General features: G+C 39.5%; 1 protein-coding gene and 2 long non-coding RNA genes across 4 annotated transcripts; all 3 read left to right on the top strand.

Annotated features, from left to right (window-relative positions):
• The first annotated feature begins 741 nt into the window (after positions 1-741).
• Positions 742-3,529, top strand: LOC141646395 (uncharacterized). Its single transcript, XR_012545538.1, has 3 exons — positions 742-826; positions 2,003-2,088; positions 3,427-3,529. It is a non-coding gene; the product is annotated as an uncharacterized LOC141646395 (long non-coding RNA).
• A 3,390-nt stretch (positions 3,530-6,919) lies between these two features.
• On the top strand, positions 6,920-9,682 carry LOC141646396 (uncharacterized). Its single transcript, XR_012545539.1, has 3 exons — positions 6,920-7,004; positions 8,158-8,243; positions 9,580-9,682. It is a non-coding gene; the product is annotated as an uncharacterized LOC141646396 (long non-coding RNA).
• A 10,037-nt stretch (positions 9,683-19,719) lies between these two features.
• Positions 19,720-23,081, top strand: LOC141646397 (uncharacterized). 2 transcript variants are annotated; one of them, XM_074454298.1, is made up of 2 exons: positions 19,720-19,880; positions 21,986-23,081. In XM_074454298.1, the coding sequence occupies exon 2, from the start codon at positions 22,025-22,027 to the stop codon at positions 22,826-22,828; it is 804 nt and encodes a 267-aa protein (XP_074310399.1). In that variant the 5' UTR covers positions 19,720-19,880; positions 21,986-22,024; the 3' UTR covers positions 22,829-23,081. The 2 variants fall into 2 exon arrangements, with proteins under 2 accessions (XP_074310399.1, XP_074310398.1); XM_074454297.1 differs by lacking the exon at positions 19,720-19,880 and adding an exon at positions 20,556-20,876.
• The last annotated feature ends 511 nt before the right edge of the window (positions 23,082-23,592 follow it).

The following is a 23,592-nucleotide window of genomic DNA, read 5'->3' on the forward strand; positions in this document are numbered from 1 at the left end:
TCACCAGCAGTATGATAAATCAACAATAACAATACAACCACCACACACATCATGTAATTAATACCGAGTAGGGAAACCCTACCTGGAATGCAATCACAGAATCAGACGATCTACCAGCTGTCTCAAAACCTCTCTTCTACGAACCCTCCTCCTATGTAACACCCGCGAATTTCCCATTTTTGACATTTAAAATTTATATAGCCGTTCAATTACCTTATTTTATATTTTTAAATTATTTAATTTAATCAATTCATTTCAAGCACGATTTTAATGAAAAGAATATTTTAAAGTACGTATTATATAAATTATATTTTTGGGACATAATTTATATAATAATATATGTATACGTATTTTTGGTCGGATAATAATAATGACAATAATAATGATAATTTCCGTCTCAATTTCCGTCTAGCTATAGACCGTCACATTTCACTTTATACATGCTTTAATCCGGACCAATCAGAATTCGACAACACGTCACACCCACCTAACATCCTACACTCTACTTGTAAAATATCTCTTTATTATATACTTATATATTATTATTATTATATGTATTATTATATATTATTATATATATATTTATTATCATCAATATTAATATGTGGGTGTGGTTAATTAGCCGTGACCCACCTCCTTTTATTCCTCATCGTATCTTCTTCTTCCTGCCCGAAAACAAACAACAACAGCGAAAGCAACAGCAACAGAGCTCCTCCGTACCGTCACCATTTCCGAGCATTCAAACCAAGATCCCAACCCCATTTCTCAACCAAACTTCACCATTTTTATACCATTGGCTTCCTCTCTTCTTCCTCCTCATTTCTAGGTAAGAAAGGTCCCTGCTTTCTTCGAAAACCGCGGCTGTCATCTTTCTTAAAGCTCGAACCTTGCGCTAATTTCTTTCGTCTTCGTGGCTAGGTGCGAGCTTGACATCCCGGTGCAATTTTTGAGTCGAAATCGTACCCATTAAAGGAGTTAAAGGTAACGGTGATAGGTTACTCGACAAAGGTCGAAATTTACGTCTTATGGGTCGTTTTGTATGTCCTTTTCTGTTAAAGTTTGGTTCTTTACTCGTCTCTTGTGTATGGTAACCTCCGTCTTAATTTGGTGTTTGAAATGGGTCGACTTGGGTTCGGATTTATGCATCGTTTGGGTTCTGTTTTGGACTGGTTTTGAGTCGTGGTGGTGGGTAGTCAAGCAGTGGTGGTGTCAAGGCTACTCACGGCCTGGTTGGGTCCGTTTTGGTGGCCTGTTGCAGGTGACCTCGGTGGTGTATGTAACACGGTTCCTACGCCTCTTTCCTTTGGGTTGTTCATTGGTTGTTTGGCAGCCGTGAGACGAGTGGCAGTGGGGTCAGTCTATGGCTGATCCTTGGCTGCGTATGGGGTTGGGTGTGAGGCCGTGTAAGGATGTGGTTTGAGTCGTGATACGGACTGCCCAAGTCCTCTGCTTTGAGTCGTGGGTTGAAGGGTTTTTTTTTGACGGTTTCGGGTTATTTTAAATATTTGAATTTCCGTCTCGTGTTTTTATAAAACGCAATTCGTTAAATTAGTTCATTTAAATACTTCCCTTTTTTGGCTTATGCTTATAAAATCCCACCATTTAATTATCTAAATGACCGTCTCAAATATGCTCTTGTTTCCGTCTCATGGTTATTCGTTGTGGCTTGTTGGGGTGGCCGTGGCCTGTCGTAGCCTAGCAGCAGCTTGGCAGTGGCCTAGCAACAGCTTGGCAGTGGCCTAGCAACAGCTTGGCAGTGGCCTAGCAACAGCTTGGCAGTGGCCTGGCCGTGGCCTAGGCAGTGGCCTATCTAGTTACGGGTTGAGGCCGCGTGTGGTTTGTTGTGAGGTCGAGTTGAGGTTGCCGTAATAGCTCGTGAGTCATGTCTATAAATTGTTTTGACGCTAGTTTGGTTTATTTAAAATATAATTAAATTAATTTCCGTCTCATATTTTATATAACGATAATTCGTTAATATCGTCCTTTCACATAATTATTTTAGGTGACTCATATGTGGTTGAAGATGAAGAGTAATTTTGGGTTTTAGAAGCTTTCTCAAGTTATTACTTGTCTCTTTGCTAGCTTAAGGTAACTATTCCGAGTTACTCGACGATTTAATGTCACATTGATGTTGTGTTTGTTGTTTGTTAAGTGGTTAGGTGATTGATAATGTGTTACTTTCGTTTTTCACATGATAGAAATTGGAAATAGCATGAGAATAATATTGTGATAAATTTTGTGATTTGGGCCAAAGTAGGCCAAGACTCTGAGCTGGGCCAGATTGACCGAACGAGTTTGGTCAAACTAGGTTTAAACCGGTCAGCCTCGATTTGACCGATGACCCGTCGCGGGACTCGGGTCGAGGGTTTGTCTTTGAGGTGAGATTGGTTGTTATTGGATGTTTTACGTTGATGCCTTAATATTTGTGATTATCATTTCACATGTTGGTTATTGGATGAATTGGTTGCCTTATACTTGAGTCTTCTTGTCTTGTTGCCATTTTAGCTTGTTCTCATGAATTATGAGATTAACGGTTAGCTGGAATTTGGATTATTATTGATATTGGAGATATTGTTGGATTATTAGCTGAATATGCTTTTGCGTAGCCTTTCATATGCTAGGGTGTGTATGATCATTTGTGTGTGCAAGTTTGGACTCTTTGCCCCTCTTATGGTTAATTGGGTGTCCTACTTGTCTTGTGTGGTGTGGGCTAAAGTATTCAAGCTGGGACTAGGTCCTAGGTGAGTATTTCGGCCTTCGTCATAGATAGGTCATTATAGTCTTTGACGAGTGTATGTTCACAGCTTAATAGCCTTTGTGTCTTAGCTTGGTGGGTTTATATCCAAGTTAGGGCATGACCTCCTGACGTACTCGTAGAAGTATGTGGTCAGCTTAAGTACTAGCCAACCCTTTGGTGGACTCCTTAGGGGTACTCATGTGTGTGATCATGGGTCTTGGATGCGGTATTTTCCGCATGTCGCTAGGTCTGCGCAGGTTTAGGACAAGGGTGTTTACCTTACCTCGTGGTATAGACTCGAGTTACAGAGTGACTATTGACTGTACTAGGAACTTATGCTTGTCTCTAGATATATTGTCTTTTCTTGTTTGATGATTCTATGAATCATTGAAGGTGAGATGCAAGCCGGCTATGGTTGATAGAGTTTGGATTCCTGGATGTTATGTGATTCACATGATAGTGTAGTATGAGTCGGTCTAGTATTCACATGCTAGGACTATGTGTTGTTATATTGTTGTTCACATGATAAGCACGATTGTCTAGCATCTATATGCTAAGGCTATGTGTTATTCGTATTCATATTCTTATGTTTACATGTTATATTAATTATGACATTTCGTGGCTGGGAGAACTCGGAGTTACTCCCCACTGACTGTGGCTTTCGCATTTGTATAAAATGCGATTGACAGGTAGGTGATGCATATATGGGGTACATGGACGAGCTAGCGAGCAAAGTAACCTTGGGACCTAGATTGGCCTTATTATATTGTGACCCTTAAACACTTTTCATGTCATATACTTTTTAGGGACATATGTCTCCCTTTTTCATATTTGGGTTGTATAACTTTGTTTCGCGACTTTAGCGATGTTTCATTCATGAGATTTATTTAAGACCTTGCATGTTTGACACCTTCCCGTTTGGATATTTTTATAACAGGTTTCGTTTTCGGTTTTAAAAATTACAGGTTTTTACCCAAATGAACCTATTACAAACATATCCATGCAGTTTTTATCTAGAATTATGTGTTTACTTTTCCGCAATAAATGAGGGTGTCACAGTTGGTATCAGAGCATATTTGCTCCCGACGCACGTTTGTGCACCCCCGATAAAAATAACTTGACCTTAAAATAATAAACTTGAGAGATGGGTAGGATGGGTAGACTTAGGACCTTATGTTGTAGTCTGTAGTGTATTTGCTATTTGTTAGGTTCTAACATGTTTGCTGATTGTCATTTTATAATTGGTGTGCCCTTGGATCAATAACCGTGAACTTACCAACGTGAAGATCAAGACATGGTGCCTATTGCCAGAAATTGAAGATTTGTTCAACTTTGAAGAATGCTTCTACTTCCTCAAAGATGTTTCTCATTCTTTGTGTACCTTGCCCTGTTCTTTACTTCTTAATGCTTATTCCTTCTTCTAAATCCTCTTTTCTTTCTCCTTGTGAGTCACTCTTGTATTTCCTAACTTGTCCTTTGTTCCTTGCTTATCTTTCCTTAACGCCTTTTGATAGTACTATTTCTTTTGAGAAATGTTGACCTTGGTTGGAAATTATGACCTTTGAGAAGATTGTTTGTGTTTGACCCTTAATCCGGGTTTTGAGAGGATTTGATGTTGGAAAGGCTTAGGTAGTGTGATGAGACATACTTGATGGTTCTTATACCTAGATCCTTGATAAAGTGAGTATAATTGATTGGTGGATTCTTTGTGTTAGGAATGAGTTGCCTATGTGATTAAAGTTATAGAACTTGGCTTTGTTGTTTATGTTTGGGATTTGAAAGCTTAGTAGGTTGAGCGTCGTCACCTTAGGAGTAAACATGAGATAAGTTTAGAATATGAATTTGGAAGAAAACCCATTTTTAGATGTTAACAATCCCGTATAGATTGGTGATGTGATTTGATGTTAGTTGTTCCTTGAGAACTTTGTTGAGAAGTCTTTGTCAATTCATTCTTTGGTTTTTAAAACATTAAGGTTGTGTCGAGTGCTTGAGATAAAGAGATGCTTTTATACTTGAGTGGTAGATTTGCTTTAGGGAAATCCTAATATGTGATAAGATAGGTGGAAGAAGTATCTAACCGATTTATCACCCCTTAAGCGAGCGTTTATTTTACCTTGACCCTTGTTTTGGGATTTGGTCGTTTTGTTATGAAGGTACAATACCCTAATAGGCGTGACCTTGTTAGAGAGAACCTTAAGTTTTAGGAAACGTATGGATTAAGCCTTAAAATCCTCTTTCGTACCATTAATCGTTTTCCTCCCTTTCGTTCATATCTTGGTTGGATTTGATTCTTAAGTATAAAAGTTTACTCGTTATTTCCTTGTCTTGAATACCCCCCCTAATTCTAATATCTCTTACTGGTTGTTAACTAGTTATCTTTATGATTCGACTCTTTTAGTCTCACATTTTGACATGTTCATATATCCCTTTTTAAATTTCCTATCATTTCCAGACCTGGTTATTACCCTTTGTTTCCTTAGTGGAGTGATGACATTGTTGTTTGAGATTTGAGTATCTGGCATTTCCTTGTTGCCTAATTTCCCTTTCTCCTTGATCATAAGCGTTACCGTTCATACCTCATTTCCTCGCTTCATCTTGCTCCTCCTTTAAGTTTGACACTCGTATCTTGTGAAACTCTATCTTTGACATCCTTGTAATTTTGACTTCAATTTTTACCCTATGAAATTCATTATAGCTCTCTTGTGGCTTAAGTTTTAGCTCTCTTAACATACTTTGTTTTTATGCTATCTAAGTTACTTTCCTTTTTGTACAACTTCTAAACTTTCAAGCTACCAGTTTCGATTCATTCTTAAAAGTTTATGTCACTTCTGCAAACCTAACCTATTTTTAAAGACTTGAAAATGAAAATTTGATTTAGTTCCTTATTCATTCCCTGAATATAAACTCATTTATCGTAATTTTAATTACTAAACCAGAGATTTCGTTAAGTTTTGTCCAATTTCTGTTAACTTTGATCTATTTATGACTTCTTTGTCAAAGTTTAATGTTACATTTTCAGGGATTTGACCCCCATTTGGGTTTAAAAGTGAAACCTTTATTTCTATTTTGGCTTTTTGCAAAAGAAAATTTGAGTAGATTACCTTTCTCTTATTTTGATTTTAACGTTGATCGGATGTTAGAACTAGTTATTGGAGACGTTTGATAACTTGTTCTACGCTTGTCGGCGAATAGTATTTGTTTCAAATTTGTCTCTGACTTGGAAAGTTAGCGTTCTTGTGTGCACGACAAGAGCATTTCCGTTCCATGAATGAGACTTATATTTTTGGAAACTCTTCATTAATGTTTTTGAAGGTATTTTGATTTTGATTTATAAAAATGATTTGCCTTTTGACCTTATCTTTGATTTGGAATGTGATGTTCTTGAATACGTAACGAGAAGACTTCCGTTCCTTTGATGAGAATCTGGTCCTGTCGAAAAATTTTGTTTGAAACTTTTGAAGGGATTTTGACTCTTACGATAAGTAACCTTTTAATGTTTTGGTTACCGATTTCAAGATCCCAGTTTTATTTTTATATGACATTTCATTTCTATTTTCAAGTTTCGAGGACGAAACTTTTTAAAAGATGGGGTGATTGTAACACCCGCGAATTTCCCATTTTTGACATTTAAAATTTATATAGCCGTTCAATTACCTTATTTTATATTTTTAAATTATTTAATTTAATCAATTCATTTCAAGCACGATTTTAATGAAAAGAATATTTTAAAGTACGTATTATATAAATTATATTTTTGGGACATAATTTATATAATAATATATGTATACGTATTTTTGGTCGGATAATAATAATGACAATAATAATGATAATTTCCGTCTCAATTTCGGTCTAGCTATAGACCGTCACATTTCACTTTATACATGCTTTAATCCGGACCAATCAGAATTCGACAACACGTCACACCCACCTAACATCCTACACTCTACTTGTAAAATATCTCTTTATTATATACTTATATATTATTATTATATGTATTATTATATATTATTATATATATATTTGTTATCATCAATATTAATATGTGGGTGTGGTTAATTAGCCGTGACCCACCTCCTTTTATTCCTCATCCTATCTTCTTCTTCCTGCGCGAAAACAAACAACAACAACAGCGAAAGCAACAGCAACAGAGCTCCTCCGTACCGTCACCATTTCCGAGCATTCAAACCAAGATCCCAACCCCATTTCTCAACCAAACTTCACCATTTTTATACCATTGGCTTCCTCTCTTCTTCCTCCTCATTTCTAGGTAAGAAAGGTCCCTGCTTTCTTCGAAAACCGCGGCTGTCATCTTTCTTAAAGCTAGAACCTTGCGCTAATTTCTTTCGTCTTCGTGGCTAGGTGCGAGCTTGACATCCCGGTGCAATTTTTGAGTCGAAATCGTACCCATTAAAGGAGTTAAAGGTAACGGTGATAGGTTACTCGACAAAGGTCGAAATTTACGTCTTATGGGTCGTTTTGTATGTCCTTTTCTGTTAAAGTTTGGTTCTTTACTCGTCTCTTGTGTATGGTAACCTCCGTCTTAATTTGGTGTTTGAAATGGGTCGACTTGGGTTCGGATTTATGCATCGTTTGGGTTCTGTTTTGGACTGGTTTTAAGTCGTGGTGGTGGGTAGTCAAGCAGTGGTGGTGTCAAGGCTACTCACGGCCTGGTTGGGTCCGTTTTGGTGGCCTGTTGCAGGTGACCTCGGTGGTGTATGTAACACGGTTCCTACGCCTCTTTCCTTTGGGTTGTTCATTGGTTGTTTGGCAGCCGTGAGACGAGTGGCAGCGGGGTCAGTCTATGGCTGATCCTTGGCTGCGTATGGGGTTGGGTGTGAGGCCGTGTAAGGCTGTGGTTTGAGTCGTGATACGGACTGCCCAAGTCCTCTGCTTTGAGTCGTGGGTTGAAGGGATTTTTTTTACGGTTTCGGGTTATTTTAAATATTTGAATTTCCGTCTCGTGTTTTTATAAAACGCAATTCGTTAAATTAGTTCATTTAAATACTTCCCTTTTTTGGTTTATGCTTATAAAATCCCACCATTTAATTATCTAAATGACCGTCTCAAATATGCTCTTGTTTCCGTCTCATGGTTATTCGTTGTGGCTTGTTGGGGTGGCCGTGGCCTGTCGTAGCCTAGCAGCAGCTTGGCAGTGGCCTAGCAACAGCTTGGCAGTGGCCTAGCAACAGCTTGGCAGTGGCCTGGCCGTGGCCTAGGCAGTGGCCTATCTAGTTACGGGTTGAGGCCGCGTGGGGTTTGTTGTGAGGTCGAGTTGAGGTTGCCGTAATAGCTCGTGAGTCATGTCTATAAATTGTTTTGACGCTAGTTTGGTTTATTTAAAATATAATTAAATTAATTTCCGTCTCATATTTTATATAACGATAATTCGTTAATATCGTCCTTTCACATAATTATTTTAGGTGACTCATATGTGGTTGAAGATGAAGAGTAATTTTGGGTTTTAGAAGCTTTCTCAAGTTATTACTTGTCTCTTTGCTAGCTTAAGGTAACTATTCCGAGTTACTCGACGATTTAATGTCACATTGATGTTGTGTTTGTTGTTTGTTAAGTGGTTAGGTGATTGATAATGTGTTACTTTCGTTTTTTACATGATAGAAATTGGAAATAGCATGAGAATAATATTGTGATAAATATTGTGATTTGGGCCAAAGTAGGCCAAGACTCTGAGCTGGGCCAGATTGACCGAACGAGTTTGGTCAAACTAGGTTTAAACCGGTCAGCCTCGATTTGACCGATGACCCATCGCGGGACTCGGGTCGAGGGTTTGTCTTTGAGGTGAGATTGGTTGTTATTGGATGTTTTACGTTGATGCCTTAATATTTGTGATTATCATTTCACATGTTGGTTGTTGGATGAATTGGTTGCCTTATACTTGAGTCTTCTTGTCTTGTTGCCATTTTAGCTTGTTCTCATGAATTATGAGATTAACGGTTAGCTGGAATTTGGATTATTATTGATATTGGAGATATTGTTGGATTATCAGCTGAATATGCTTTTGCGTAGCCTTTCATATGCTAGGGTGTGTATGATCATTTGTGTGTGCAAGTTTGGACTTTTTGCCCCTCTTATGGTTAATTGGGTGTCCTACTTGTCTTGTGTGGTGTGGGCTAAAGTATTCAAGCTGGGACTAGGTCCTAGGTGAGTATTTCGGCCTTCGTCATAGATAGGCCATTATAGTCTTTGACGAGTGTATGTTCACAGCTCAATAGCCTTTGTGTCTTAGCTTGGTGGGTTTATATCCAAGTTAGGGCATGACCTCCTGACGTACTCGTAGAAGTATGTGGTCATCTTAAGTACTAGCCAACCCTTTGGTGGACTCCTTAGGGGTAATCATGTGTGTGATCATGGGTCTTGGATGCGGTATTTTCCGCATGCGCTAGGTCTGCGCAGGTTTAGGACAAGGGTGTTTACCTTACCTCGTGGTATAGACTCGAGTTACAGAGTGACTATTGACTGTACTAGGAACTTATGCCTGTCTCTAGATATATTGTCCTTTCTTGTTTGATGATTCTATGAATCATAAAAGGTGAGATGCAAGCCGGCTATGATTGATAGAGTTTGGATTCCTGGATGTTATGTGATTCACATGATAGTGTAGTATGAGTCGGTCTAGTATTCACATGCTAGGACTATGTGTTGTTATATTGTTGTTCACATGATAAGCACGATTGTCTAGCATCTATATGCTAATGCTATGTGTTATTCGTATTCATATTCTTATGTTTACATGTTATATTAATTATGACATTTCGTGGCTGGGAGAACTCGGAGTTACTCCCCCCGATCGTGGCTTTCGCATTTGTATAAAATGCGATTGACAGGTAGGTGATGCATATATGGGGTACATGGACGAGCTAGCGAGCAAAGTAACCTTGGGACCTAGATTGGCCTTATTATATTGTGACCCTTAAACACTTTTCATGTCATATACTTTTTAGGGACATATGTCTCCCTTTTTCATATTTGGGTTGTATAACTTTGTTTCGCGACTTTAGCGATGTTTCATTCATGAGATTTATTTAAGACCTTGCATGTTTGACACCTTCCCGTTTGGATATTTTTATAACAGGTTTCGTTTTCGGTTTTAAAAATTACAGGTTTTTACCCAAATGAACCTATTACAAACATATCCATGCAGTTTTTATCTAGAATTATGTGTTTACTTTTCCGCAATAAATGAGGGTGTCACATCCTATACACACATTCATACAATTACTACCACAACAATACAATCATAAAACCTCCAATTACCAAATTAGGGTTTAACCAACATTACCCAATTGCTATAAAAATGATATGTAGAACTTACCCTTGACGCAAGGATCACAATGGTATAAAGAACAAGGGAAACCGACACCTCTAGCTCCGGGATTTGCTAATAATGCGGAAGAACAAGGCAACGTAACTTGAAATCTCTCTTAACAGTGAATTAGGTTTTGTAAAAGTGTTTAAAGAAGATGACGAAACTTATTATATATTAATCCGCCTTATTAACAAAATCCGTCAAATAACACCCGTAACCCGACTTACTCGATCGAGTAAGTCACGTACTCGATCGAGTGCCACTTACTCGATCGAGTGCCAAGGCTACTCGATCGAGTACCCTACAGGAAGACTACTGTTTCGAATACCAAACATACTTACTCGACAGAGTAAGCCCCACTCGATAGAGTACCCAAAGACTCATAAAACCGTAGTATTACAGTCTCCCCTCCTTAAAAAGAACTTCGTCCCCGAAGTTCAAACCACAACAAAACAAAACACACTAACACTCCCCCGACACAACAACAAAAACAAAACTCAACATAAAACTCCAAAACATACTTACCAACCAAACTCACCCCGACTCAAACAACTACTAACTATATCAAAATCAACATAAAAACATGTAAAAACTCTTCGCGACCATCTCCTACCCCCCTAAAAGAAACAAGGTTACGTCCCCGTAACCATACATACCTGATCAAAAAGAGACGGGTAGCGCTCTCTCATGGCCTCTTCCGCCTCCCATGTAGCCTCCTCAACCTCATGATTAGACCAAAGAACCTTAAGCAACACTGTCTCACCATGTCTAGTTTTCCTAACCTTCCGGTCAAGAATCTGTTTAGGCACCTCAAGATAAGACAAGGACTCATCCAGCTCTATGTTCTCTACCTCTAACACATGTGACGGATCACTAACATACTTCCGCAGCTGAGACACATGAAACATATTATGTACCCTATCCAAAGCAGACGGTAAAGCCAACCGATAAGCAACCTCTCCAACACGGTCTAAGATCTCATACGATCCTATGAACTTCTGACTCAACTTCCCTTTCTTACCAAATCTCATGACCCCACGCATATGAGACACTTTTAAAAGAACCTTGTCCCCAACCTGAAACTCTATATCCCGTCGATGTAGATCAGCATAACTCTTTTGTCGGTCCTGGGCCGCTCTCATCCTCTGTCTGATCAGCTTAATCTGCTCTACCATCTCATGTACCATCTCTGGTCCCAAAACCACTGCCTCATCACTATCGTCCCAACAAATCGGACTCCTACATCTCCTCCCATAGAAAGCCTCAAATGGCGCCATGCTAATACTGGTGTGATAGCTGTTGTTGTAAGAAAACTCGATCAAATCTAACCTCTGTTCCCAACTACCACCAAAATCCATAACACAAGCTCGCAACATATCCTCTAGAGTCTTGATTGTCCTCTCTGTCTGACCATCTGTCGCAAGATAAAATGTTGTACTCATCTTCAAGGTAGTTCCCAAAGACTCCTACAACTCTTTCCAAAGCCGTAGGATAAATCTCAAATCCCTGTCAGACACTATATCTTTAGGCACCCCATGCAATCTCACCACATTCTTCCGATAAGACATAGCTAATTGTGCCTTAGTCCATGTATCTTTTATTGGCACAAAATGAGCTGACTTAGTCAATCGATCCACTATAACCCATATCATGTTGTTACCCTGTTGACTCTTCGGTAAACCCACGATAAAATCCATAGAAATGGACTCCCACTTCCACTCAAGTACCTCAAGAGACTGAATCTTACCTTGTGGTCGTCGCTGCTCCCCTTTTACTCTCTGACATGTCAAACAACGAGCCACAAACTCAGCTGTTTCTTTCTTCATCCCAGGCCACCAGAAAGTCTTCTTCAAATCCTTGTATAGCCTGTCACCACCTGGATGTACCGAGTATGGTGTGCAATGAGCCTCTGTCATGATCATCTTTTTCAGCTCCTCATCACTAGGGACATACCACCTCCCATTAAACCTCAGACTACCATCTGTATGAATATAGAATCTAGACACTGTCCCTTTCTCTACTCCAGCTCTCCACTCCACAATCTTGGGATCCAACACCTGCTTACCGCGAATATCATCATAAAGATCAGGCTGCACTGTCAAATCTCCCATAGCATCCCCTTTCTGGATCATATGTATCCCGAACTTCCCCACCTCATCTCTCAATCTCATCAAAGATATAGCTGTGCACAAAGAATGCACACTCTACATGCTCAAAGCATCTGCAACCACATTGGCTTTCCCTTCATGGTAGATAATATCCATGTCATAATCGCCAATCAACTCCATCCACCTCCTCTGTCTCATGTTCAACTCCTTTTGAGTGAAGATATACTTGAGACTCTTGTGATCTGAAAATACCTTAAAGGTCGCCCCATATAGGTAATGTCTCCAAATCTTAAGAGCAAACACAACTGCACCCAACTCCAGATCATGTGTAGGATAATTCTCCTCATAAGGCTTCAATTGCCTAGAAGCATAGGCAATCACTTTCCCATTCTGCATCAACACACAACCCAACCCATTCTTTGAGGCATCTGTATACACTTCAAAGTTCTGACTCCCTTCAGGCAATGCTAAGATTGTAATTGTGGTCAAACGCTCCTTTAATGTTTGGAACGCCGTCTCACAACTTTCATCCCAACGAAACCTGTTCTCTTTCCTCATCAAAGCTGTCATAGGTCTAGCAATCTTGGAGAAATCTTTCACGAACCGTCGATAATACCCTGCTAAACCCAAGAAACTCCTGATCTCAGCTGCATTCTTTGGTGCTTCCCACTTGGTAACTGCCTCAATCTTTGCAGGATCCACAGCTACCCCTTTTTTTGAAATCACATGCCCCAGAAAAGCAACTTCCTCCAACCAGAACTCACACTTGAACAACTTTGCGTACAACTCATGCTCCCTCAAGGTCTGCAACACAATCCTCAGATGCTCCTCATGCTCCTCCTTAGTCTTAGAAAAGACTAAGATGTCATCTATGAAAACCACCACAAACTTGTCCAAGAACAGACTGAAGACTCGGTTCATCAAATCCATAAACACAGCTGGTGCATTAGATAACCTAAAGGGCATCACCACATACTCATAATGGCCATACCTCGACGTGAAAGCTGTCTTTGGTATGTCCTCCTCTCTAATCTTCACCTGATGGTACCCCGACCTCAAATTAATCTTAGAAAAGACCGCTGCACCACTCAACTGATCAAACAAATCATCTATCCTTGGCAAAGGATACTTGTTCTTCACCGTCACTCTGTTCAGCTCCCTGTAATCTATGCACAACCTCAGGCTCCCATCTTTCTTTTTCACAAACAGAACTGGTGCTCCCCACGGTGATACACTAGGTCTAATGTATCCCCTCTCAATCAGATCATCTAACTGCTTCCTTAGCTCCTCCAACTCCTTAGGACCCATCCGGTACGGTGCCGTAGAGATTGGCCCCGTCCCCGGTTTCAGCTTAACACTGAAATCTATCTCCCTCTTTGGTGGCAACCCCGGAATCTCCTCTGGAAAGACATCTGGAAACTCTCCCACAACTGGTATCTGCTCAACTGTCGGACTCTCCACTCTGTGATCCCTCACATGGCACAAGATCAACGGGCACCCCTTCCTCAGATAGGACTTCAAGGTCACAGCTGCAATCAACTTAACTTTGGGTTTGATAACAAACCCACGATAAGACACACTAATCCCCTTAGGACCTCTCAGAGAAACTTTCTTTTGATGACAATCTATCTTAGCTTCGTACTTTCCCAACCAATCCATCCCGACTATCATCTCAAAGCCGTCTAAAAGAAACTCTAGCAAGTCTACAGGTAGATCAACTTGCCCAACTATCATGGATACACCTCTATACAACCTCCCACAAGATACAGACTCACCCGAAGGTATAAAAACTTCCTCTCTTACAGACTCAAACTCACTCAAACCCAACCTTTTAACATGACTCGAAGATACAAACGACTGTGACGCTCCCGAATCAAACAAAACAAAGGTATAAACACCATTAACAAGAAATGTACCAGTGATAAGATGAGCGTCGTCCTCAGCTGCTTTCTTCTCCATCATATGACTTGCCTTGCCACCGGTCTTCCGCCCACCTCCCGTACAAGATTAGCCGAGGTAGTCGGCTTAGCACCCGACCCCTGGTTGTTGTTGGTGTTCGTAGCTGGTTTCTGATAAGAATTACCGCCATTGCGGTTACCCCCACCGTTTTTGTTCTGACCTCCCCTGTTGTTCCATGACCCATCCGGTCTGTTACTCGCATAACTTTGTGCAGGACCCTGTGAAAAGCTCCCCTGTAACGGCCTCTAGAAACCCCCACTCACCGCACTGGTGCACTCATGTATCTTGTGGCCCACACCGCCACAGTTAAAACAGGTCATTCCCCAGCTACTGCTACCACTCCCACGGCCACGCCTATATGAAGCCCCAGCACTAAACCTCGAGCCAGATGAATATGCTCTCGCCTGAGTGTGGTTACCCTTCTTATAGTTGGATTGACCACCACCCTCGCTCTCAGCCTTCCCCTTCTCAGCACCCCTCTCCCTGGTCATCTCCACCAACCTCTCGGCCCTTCCAGCTCTCTCATAGACTTCCTTAACATCTGTAAGGACTCCCACCGGTAGCTTCTCCATAATCTTGGGGGTCAACCCCTTCTAAAACCTCAAAGCTAGATTCTCCTCACTCAGCCCCATATCCTCAGCGTATCTGGACTTCTCATTAAACTTACGGTAGTACTCAGCCATCGTCATATCAGATGCCATCTTAAACTCATCGAACTCCTCCCTCAGCTTACTCCTCACATGTTCCGGCACAAACTCACGTCTCATGGCTCTCCTGAAATCATCCCAAGGTATTGCAGGTAGTCCCTACTTCATATACATCTCCCTAGAACTCACCTTGACCTTATCCCACCACTCACTTGTCGCTTCCCTCAAGTAGAACGCAGCTTGTTCCACTTTCAACTCATCCGGGCAGTGCACCAACTCCAGGATATTATCCAGAAGAATTGGCTCCCTAGTTCCCTTATACTCTTTCGGATTGAACCTCGCTATATGGATGCTGATCTTGGAGTGATCAACCTCCTTATCCTTTTCCACTCTCTTCAACGCTTCCGTAAGAGCATCTTGGTGCTCCAACATATTTACTATGTCATAAATGTTCATGCTCTCAGCTCTAGCATACAAGGCGGTTTTCTTTAGCGGCATCTTGTAACTATATAAGAAAAGGTAGACATAAACACTCATACTATAACCCAAAACACGAATACAACCCGTACAAAACCCACTCGATCGAGCACCAAAACCGACTCGATCGAGTTGAGGCCACTCGATCGAGTGCCAAACCTACTCAATCGAGTGCCTCGACTCCAGAACCTGATCAGACCTCTGCTCAAAAACACACTCGATCGAGCTGACAAGCCACTCGATCGAGCTGACCCCACTCGATCGAGTGCCTCTACATACTCGATCGAGTGCCCAAAAACACGTTTCTGCCCAAAAAACACTAAACTACCTACTCGACCGAGTTGAGGCCACTCGATCGAGCCTCTCACCTACTCGATCGAGTGCACCCTACTCGATCGAGTCATGCAGACTCGTATTACTACCCGTATGCTTATCTCTCTTTCCAACTATACATACAACCTTTATATTATTAACATAACAACAACAATTCATATGCATAAACCCAGCTCTTTATATACTCAACATAACAATTTACTTCATATCACTAATATGCCACATTATAAACAAACAACATGCCTTCATCCATGCCAACATATAAATCACATATCTTTCAAATTCTATTCCATTCCTCCAATCCTCCACATTCATACATCCATCAATTCACACCACATGCTACTATATAGATACACAAACCAGAAGACAACACATACGATCCCGACACGTACCCCATGTGACCGGTTCAAAATTGCAAGGCGAGTTCGCGACTTTAGGACGTCTCCCAAGCCTTTGCATTAGCTCCTACAACTTCTACCCCGGGTTCATTTTAATTTGACTCCCTATGTTCATTAGATTCATTGGTTACAGGACCACTCAGGATCGTCGCTCTGATACCACTTTGTGACACCCCCATACTCCAAGTGCCTTACCAGGACCACTCAGGTATAGGAACGTCACCATCTCGGTTACCCGAGGCAATGATAATCAAAAGACAATAAATAAACGTACTTTAAAAGTAAATATAATTTATGTGATTACATGCTCAAAGCCAAAACTGATAAATCCAATACATCCAAAACCAAAAGTGTCTACTACCAAAACTGAACAACTAAAACATCGTCTGACACAGCGGAAGACTCTTCTAATGCCCAGTGATGACTCATCCCAGCTAGCCCAAATGCATCATATCAAACCTGCTCAACAACTGCTCACCATCCCCGAATGGATCACCACAGTTTTACAAAACAAACAACGGGGTCAGTACTAATTACACAATACAAATCACAACAAGACAAATGCCAAACAGCTCAATCGTCACATCAAACCCCAAACTCCATAATCAATCTCCACATAACTGACTACACACTAAAGTGTGTAGTCCTGCCAGAGTACCCATCGCAACAGATACTCCACACCGCCAGTGGGGGACCGCAGCCGTTCCCACCTAAGCCCCGCTCATCTCCATCGAGCGATAAACCCATGTTCATTAATGTGCACATCCCTTCTGTGGCGGGTTCCACAGAAGGCGAATCAAGGGCGTGAAGCCACTCCCGCAAGTGACTCAACTCAACCAAGGACGCACCCCGAAGATCACAGACAGATACAACAACAACAATCAACGATATTAATCAACAACCGTCACAATCACCAGCAGTATGATAAATCAACAATAACAATACAACCACCACACACATCCTGTAATTAATACCGAGTAGGGAAACCCTACCTGGAATGCAATCATAGAATCAGACGATCTAGCATCTGTCTCAAAACCTCTCTTCTACGAACCCTCCTCCTATACACACATTCATACAATTACTACCACAACAATACAATCATAAAACCCCCAATTCCCAATTAGGGTTTAACCAACATTACCCAATTGCTAAAAAATGATATGTAGAACTTACCCTTGACGCAAGGATCACAATGGTATAAAGAACAAGGGAAACGACACCTCTAGCTCTGGGATTTGCTAATAATGCGGAAGAACAAGGCAACGTAACTTGAAATCTCTCTTAACAGTGAATTAGGTTTTGTAAAAGTGTTTAAAGAAGATGACGAAACTTATTATATATTAATCCGCCTTATTAACAAAACCCGTCAAATAACACCCGTAACCCGACTTACTCGATCGAGTAAGTCACGTACTCGATCGAGTGCCACTTACTCAATCGAGTGCCAAGGCTACTCGGTCGAGTACCCTACAGGCAGACTACTGTTTCGAATACCAAACATACTTACTCGACAGAGTAAGCCCCACTCGATAGAGTACCCACAGACTCATAAAACCGTAGTATTACATATATATTTGAAAAATGTATAATGGATCGGTTATGGGTTTTAAATTTTTGGATATAGATCGGATTTGGGTATGGATAAGTGATCCAATAAGCAAGTGGATCGGGTTTGGATCTCGCAAAACCCCACCCAACCCCATCTATTGCCATTTCTAATACTCATTTCTTGATTTCCCTTTGGTAGTTGAGATAATTTGTTTGATTAGGAGAGTACGCCAAATCCCACATCACCCGTCTTAATGAAAAATAGGCCAACAAATATATTAAAATAACTCAAAATCCATTTCAATTCATTAGATCTCTTGAGAGACGGTCTTTCAATAAACTCATTGGGAGACTAATTGAAAACTTGTCAGAAAAGTTGTACGAATGAAATAAAATGGGTACGTCCATACATATATACATACTATAAATACTATAAATTGGGGTACTAATCAAAATGGTTACAATATATGATAACATATGTTCGATTGAATGAAAACATGTACCAGATGAATTGAAATAGATATTTTGAAAACTCCGGAGAGACGGTATCCCTCAATATTGTTATTGAGAGACCTCTCACATGTATGATGGGGTGAGGGACCCACTGAATTTATTTTTTCTCTATTATGTCTCCCACTAAATTAGTGGGAGACGGTCTCTCATGAGACCTACTATAATAAAAAAAAGTATGAAAAAATATACTCCCTCCTATTCATTTTAACTCTCCCCCTTTCCTTTTTCATCTATTCATATAACTCTCCCCATTTCCTTATTTAGTAAAGTTTTATACTTATTTTAATCATCTTACCCCACAACAATACCCCACAATACTCATACTTTATCCTATTTTAATCACTTTACCCCACAACAATACTTATTTTAATCATCTTACCCCACAATAATACCTTCTCTCTCTCCAATTACCTTACACCACCACAATACTTTACAATAAAATAACTCTCCCCTTAATTTGCGTGCCCTTTTGAAAGGGGAGAGTTAAAATGAATAGGAGGGAGTATAAAACGGTACAATAAAATGATCTATTAATACTGAGTAATAAGGGTGTTCATTGGTCCGGGACCGGACCGGACCGGACCAAACTCTCTGGACCGGAGACCAAATAAGGGTTAAGAGGTGGACCGAGGACGGGCCATATTAATATTGGTCCGGTCCGGTCTTGACCACAAAAATACGTGGACCGGACCAAATGGACCAGAGTGGACCAAATATTATTGTCATTGACATGGTATACCATATAAAACTAGAACTCGAGAAGTTCGTAATGATCAAAATAAACAACATTATTTTCTTATGAGATTTAACTACATAATTACACATCTTATAATACGTGTAAACAAAGTAGAAAATAAAATCAATAATATTACAAATTTAAAAATTCTTTTATTACATAACTTCGGTCCATGGTCCGGTCCGCGGTCCATTCGGGTTGGTCCAGGACCGGACCGAAGACCAAAGTAGAGTAAATAGGTGGACCGTGAATCGGACCAAACAAAATTCGGTCCGGTCTGGTCCGGATCAAATGGTCTAGTCCGATATGATCTTTGGTCCGGATCACTGAGTGAACAAGCCCTACCGAGTAAGAGACCGTTTTTCCTCCGCGTAATCTGTTAAATTCAACTACGGCCCTGGGCCGCACCCAAACGGAGGAGAAAGAGTCCACAACGTAGGCCCAAGAGAGTTCCACTCTAACACCAATTGGCAATAGAGGGAGTAGCCCCTTGCCTTATAAAATGGTAATTCTTCTCCTCTTTTATCAATGTGGGACAACCCTCACATGTGGAACTTTTGTGTTTCTTCACACACAGACTGGACAATTTTCAACTGAGCAACCTTGCTCGTCCAGCTGCAAACATGGCCCAGTATTAACTCAGACCGGACAAATTCAACTGAGCAATTTTTGCTCGTCCGACTGCAAACTTTGGCCCATGAAACCCAGGTCTTTAGCCATGGGCTCTGATACCATGTTAAATTCAACTACGGGCCTGGGCCGCATCCAAACGGAGGAGAAAGAGTCCACAACGTAGGCCCAAGAGGGTTCCACTCTAAAACTAATTGGCAATAGAGGGAGTAGCCCCTTACCTTATAAAATAGTAATTCTTCTCCTCTTTTATCAATGTGGGACAACCCTCACATGTGGAACTTTTGGGTTTCTTCACATAATCATACAATTATATAACCCACTCAAGTTCCATACCCTATATCATTGCACTATTCCACCGCCTCCTAAATTCCTTATTTCTTCTTTCTTCCTCTCAACATCTCGATTAATATTACGTGCACTTGAACATTTAATCTCCTACAGTTTTATTATTATATATTTATACGGTAAGTCTTGTTTTCTCCTGTATTTTACAGTATAATGTTATCACCGCTTTCTATGCATGTTGGTGGTTGAATCAAAAGTATATTGGAGTATTGTTTATGGTTGAAGTTTGATAGGAATTTTTATACGGTTACTTACTCCGTCCCGTTCATTTATTTACCTGTTTTATTCTTTATAAAGAACACTAGTTTTAACCCCGCGCAAATTGCGCGGGATCACTTCTAAACATTATTAAGCTATTGTATTTTTTAGTAAAACTTTAAAATAAACCATTTTTTCGTTTTTAGAAAAAGATGGAGTATTTCAAAAGGGAGAAATCATATGATATTTTTGAGTAATATTTATTAACACATCCGAATACATTACCAGCTACAAATATGTTCAGTTTAGCATGGACTATGGACGTCCAATCTTAGGTTTTCATTTTGTTTCATCAAAAATAAAACTATGCTTTTGTCTTATCTACTCACATGAGTAGTATTTAATCCGTCACGAACTTGCGACGAATGTACCCGTCACAAATGAGAATTTGTGAAACAAATAATTATCATAGGATATGGTAGTATCAAGTGTGATGCTATATGGCTATACCATACAATTAAATACTCCGTATGAGTTGGTTCAGGTCACCTGGCCCAAACAACAAATTTGCGTTATATACCGTTAGTTGTTCATTAAGGTTGATGAGCAGCCATATAAGTAAACTAAAACCCTACTTTATTTACTATTTCCGTTTCACTCACTGCCGCCTCTATAATCAACATCACAGTGATACAACCATATAAACAAATAAGTATCTCAGTCTTTCTTTCTTCAATTCCGTTCTATCTCTCTGCCGCCTCTATTAATCTGCCACAACCGACTCTTTCTGTCCATCCTAGGTTCAACCTTAGTCCAATCTAACTTCAACTCAAACAATCAATTTCAATTCATCCTTATTGGAACAATTTTACGGGTTATAGGAGAAAATTTTAAGTACCCCATCTGATTATTTTGAGGTTTGATGATATTTTATTTATTTTTATTGATGTTGATGATAGCTTTTCATAAATTTTATTCCAAACAAATACTTTTATTTTTGATCAATGTCTATTTTTTAAGCATTTTTTCACTTTTTTGTGAGTTTCTTATATTCAATTTTTAGTGATTTATTTCTATTTTTCTTCTAGTGTGTTGATTTCAGTAATTTTTTTTATTTTAAAATAATAATTGGCTATTATAAATTTATGAGCAAATTACTTTTTTTCCCCCAATAATTTGTGTTTTTGTTTTATTGGAAGCAAATTAGATTTAATCAAATTGCTGAAGAACATCTGCTTTTATTATGTATATATTTATAATTGTTTGAATTTGGATTTATATATTTATGCATATATGTCATTATTTATGCCTATTAATTTTGGGATTGATAAAGTTTGGAATGAATAATTGTATAGTGAACAATATTTTGTAATTAATTGTCATATAAAACGTGGGTCATAGTAAAACTTAATTCCATATGGTAATTTTCCAGAAATTAATTCGAGTGGGATCCACAATGATTTTTTTTTGGTAAAAAAAAAATAATTGGATGTGGTGACGTGGCTGCACAGATTTGCTTGAAATGCTTTTGTATTAATAAAGATAAGATTTTAATCAAAGTTAAATAAATGATTGGGATGGAGGGATTTATAAATTTATACGGAGTATATATTATACCCGATCGATTTTACCTTGGTTTTGATCATTATTACTCCACTTATTTTGTTCGGTTTGATTCCATACTATACGTTTGTTTGTTATATGTAAAGTGTATTCCGTATTATACAACACCTAGAAATTATTTTTATGAAAAACCCCTAATAGAAATTTGGACTCATAATTACTTTTTTTTAATTATGAGTTCAAAAAGCGGTGATTTTTTTTTTCTTAGAGCCAAACGTCTCGAAATAGTCGTTGAGCTCAAAGTTGAGCCAAATATCTCTCTTCGTCTCATTATTTTTTTCCTTTTTCAACCCTAGGGGATTATTAATAATTAATTTACATATAAATATCGTTGTATTATTGAGCGAATCCGGTAACCCTAGGGGATTTATTGATAATTAATTTACATGGTATCATCTTACAGGATATCAAGGAGATTAATCATCTTATTCGAACCAGAAAAATGAATAGAGAATTGTTCCTAGTAGAGCAATCCAAGAAGTTTCGAGCCTCTGCGTATACGAAATTTAAAGAAGAAACAGAGAAAACGCGAAACGAAACTGAAGGAGTATTCAAACTTCTTGAGAAAATAAAGGAAGAAGAACAGCAATCAAGACTTGAACTTCTTGAGAAAATAAAGGAAGAAGAAGAGCGATCAAAACTTACAAAGGAGCTTTTAATTAAGTCTTCTAGGAGAATGGAAGACGCTCCTCCTATGCATGATCTTGATCGCGTACAAAAAGAAAACAAAGAATTAGTAGCGAAGTTGGAAAAAGCTGAAAAGGATAGGAAATTTGCGGTTCAGAGCAGAATTGAGCTTATAAAAATTCTTGACGAGGAAACGAAGAAGGTATTGTGTCTTGATCGCGTACAAAAAGAAAACAAAGAATTAGTTGCGAAGTTGGAAAAAGCTGAAGAGGATAGGAAATTTGCGGTTCAGAACGGAATTGAGCTTATAAAAATTCTCGACGGGTTAAGGAAAAAGGTATCATGCCTTGCAGTGAAGTGTGTGAATCTTGAGTCGCAGAATCAAGCTTTGGAAGAGAAGGTGTTGAAAGCGGACGAGAAATTGGAGAAGTTGAAGGTTGAGAGGGAGGAGCTGATGGAACGGATAGCGAGCTTGGAAGAGCAATTGAAGAAGGCGGTAGAGATAGAGGTCGACAAACTAGTTGATGGAAACACAGATGAGTATGAGAATAATACTATGTTTGGAAGTGAAGACGATACTGTCTATGTCGATTTCGACCAAGTAGTCAGAAATTTCTAGGTATCCATGGTCACAGCTTAGTTTGTTAAGTTTCACAAAAACATAAGAGAGACGTTCTCTCAATAACCTCTCACATGATGGGGTGAGGAAGTTATTAAATTTCTTTTTTTTTTCTGTTATGTCTCCCACTAATTTAGTGGGAGACGGTCTCTCATGAAACCAGAACCTACTATGTTGATTAAGTTAAGATGGTTATGTGAGCATGGTCACAGCTTAGTTTACGATACTGTCTATGTCTATGTCGATTATGTTCCGTTACTTCCTTTTTGTTTCAGCAAAGGAATACAGTTTGTCACAGTGCCTCCAAGCTTCTCAAACAAAGCGCATTCCACGCGACTTCTTCCCATAATTCCTGCTTTTGTTTTCACTGCTTTCGACTAATACTCGTACTGGCCTCTACCTTCTCATCTGCCATCTTTTCACTTACACTACGACCACCTTGTTCCTTTTCACATCCGCTTACCCCAAAATGGTGACGTCGAATACATGGTGTCCATTGTATTTGAACACCACAAAGTCCCCTGCTTCTAGTTTATTGTCTGTCACAAACCTGGACCACCCTTCTTGTATGTACAAACCATCTTCTTCTTCGCCCACTGCCGCTGCCCAAAGCTTACCAGATCGGCTTTTCAACACCACTTTCTTAGGTATCCTTTTGCTTATATTCTCACGAAAAGTGAAGAGTTTAGGAATCTAACTACCTAAGAGGAGGAGGGGTGAATTAGGTACTATTTTAAAAATTTCAACTTAGTCTTTATTGTTTT

This window comes from Silene latifolia, chromosome 3, assembly GCF_048544455.1.
Source record: "Silene latifolia isolate original U9 population chromosome 3, ASM4854445v1, whole genome shotgun sequence".
NCBI lineage: Eukaryota > Viridiplantae > Streptophyta > Magnoliopsida > Caryophyllales > Caryophyllaceae > Silene > Silene latifolia.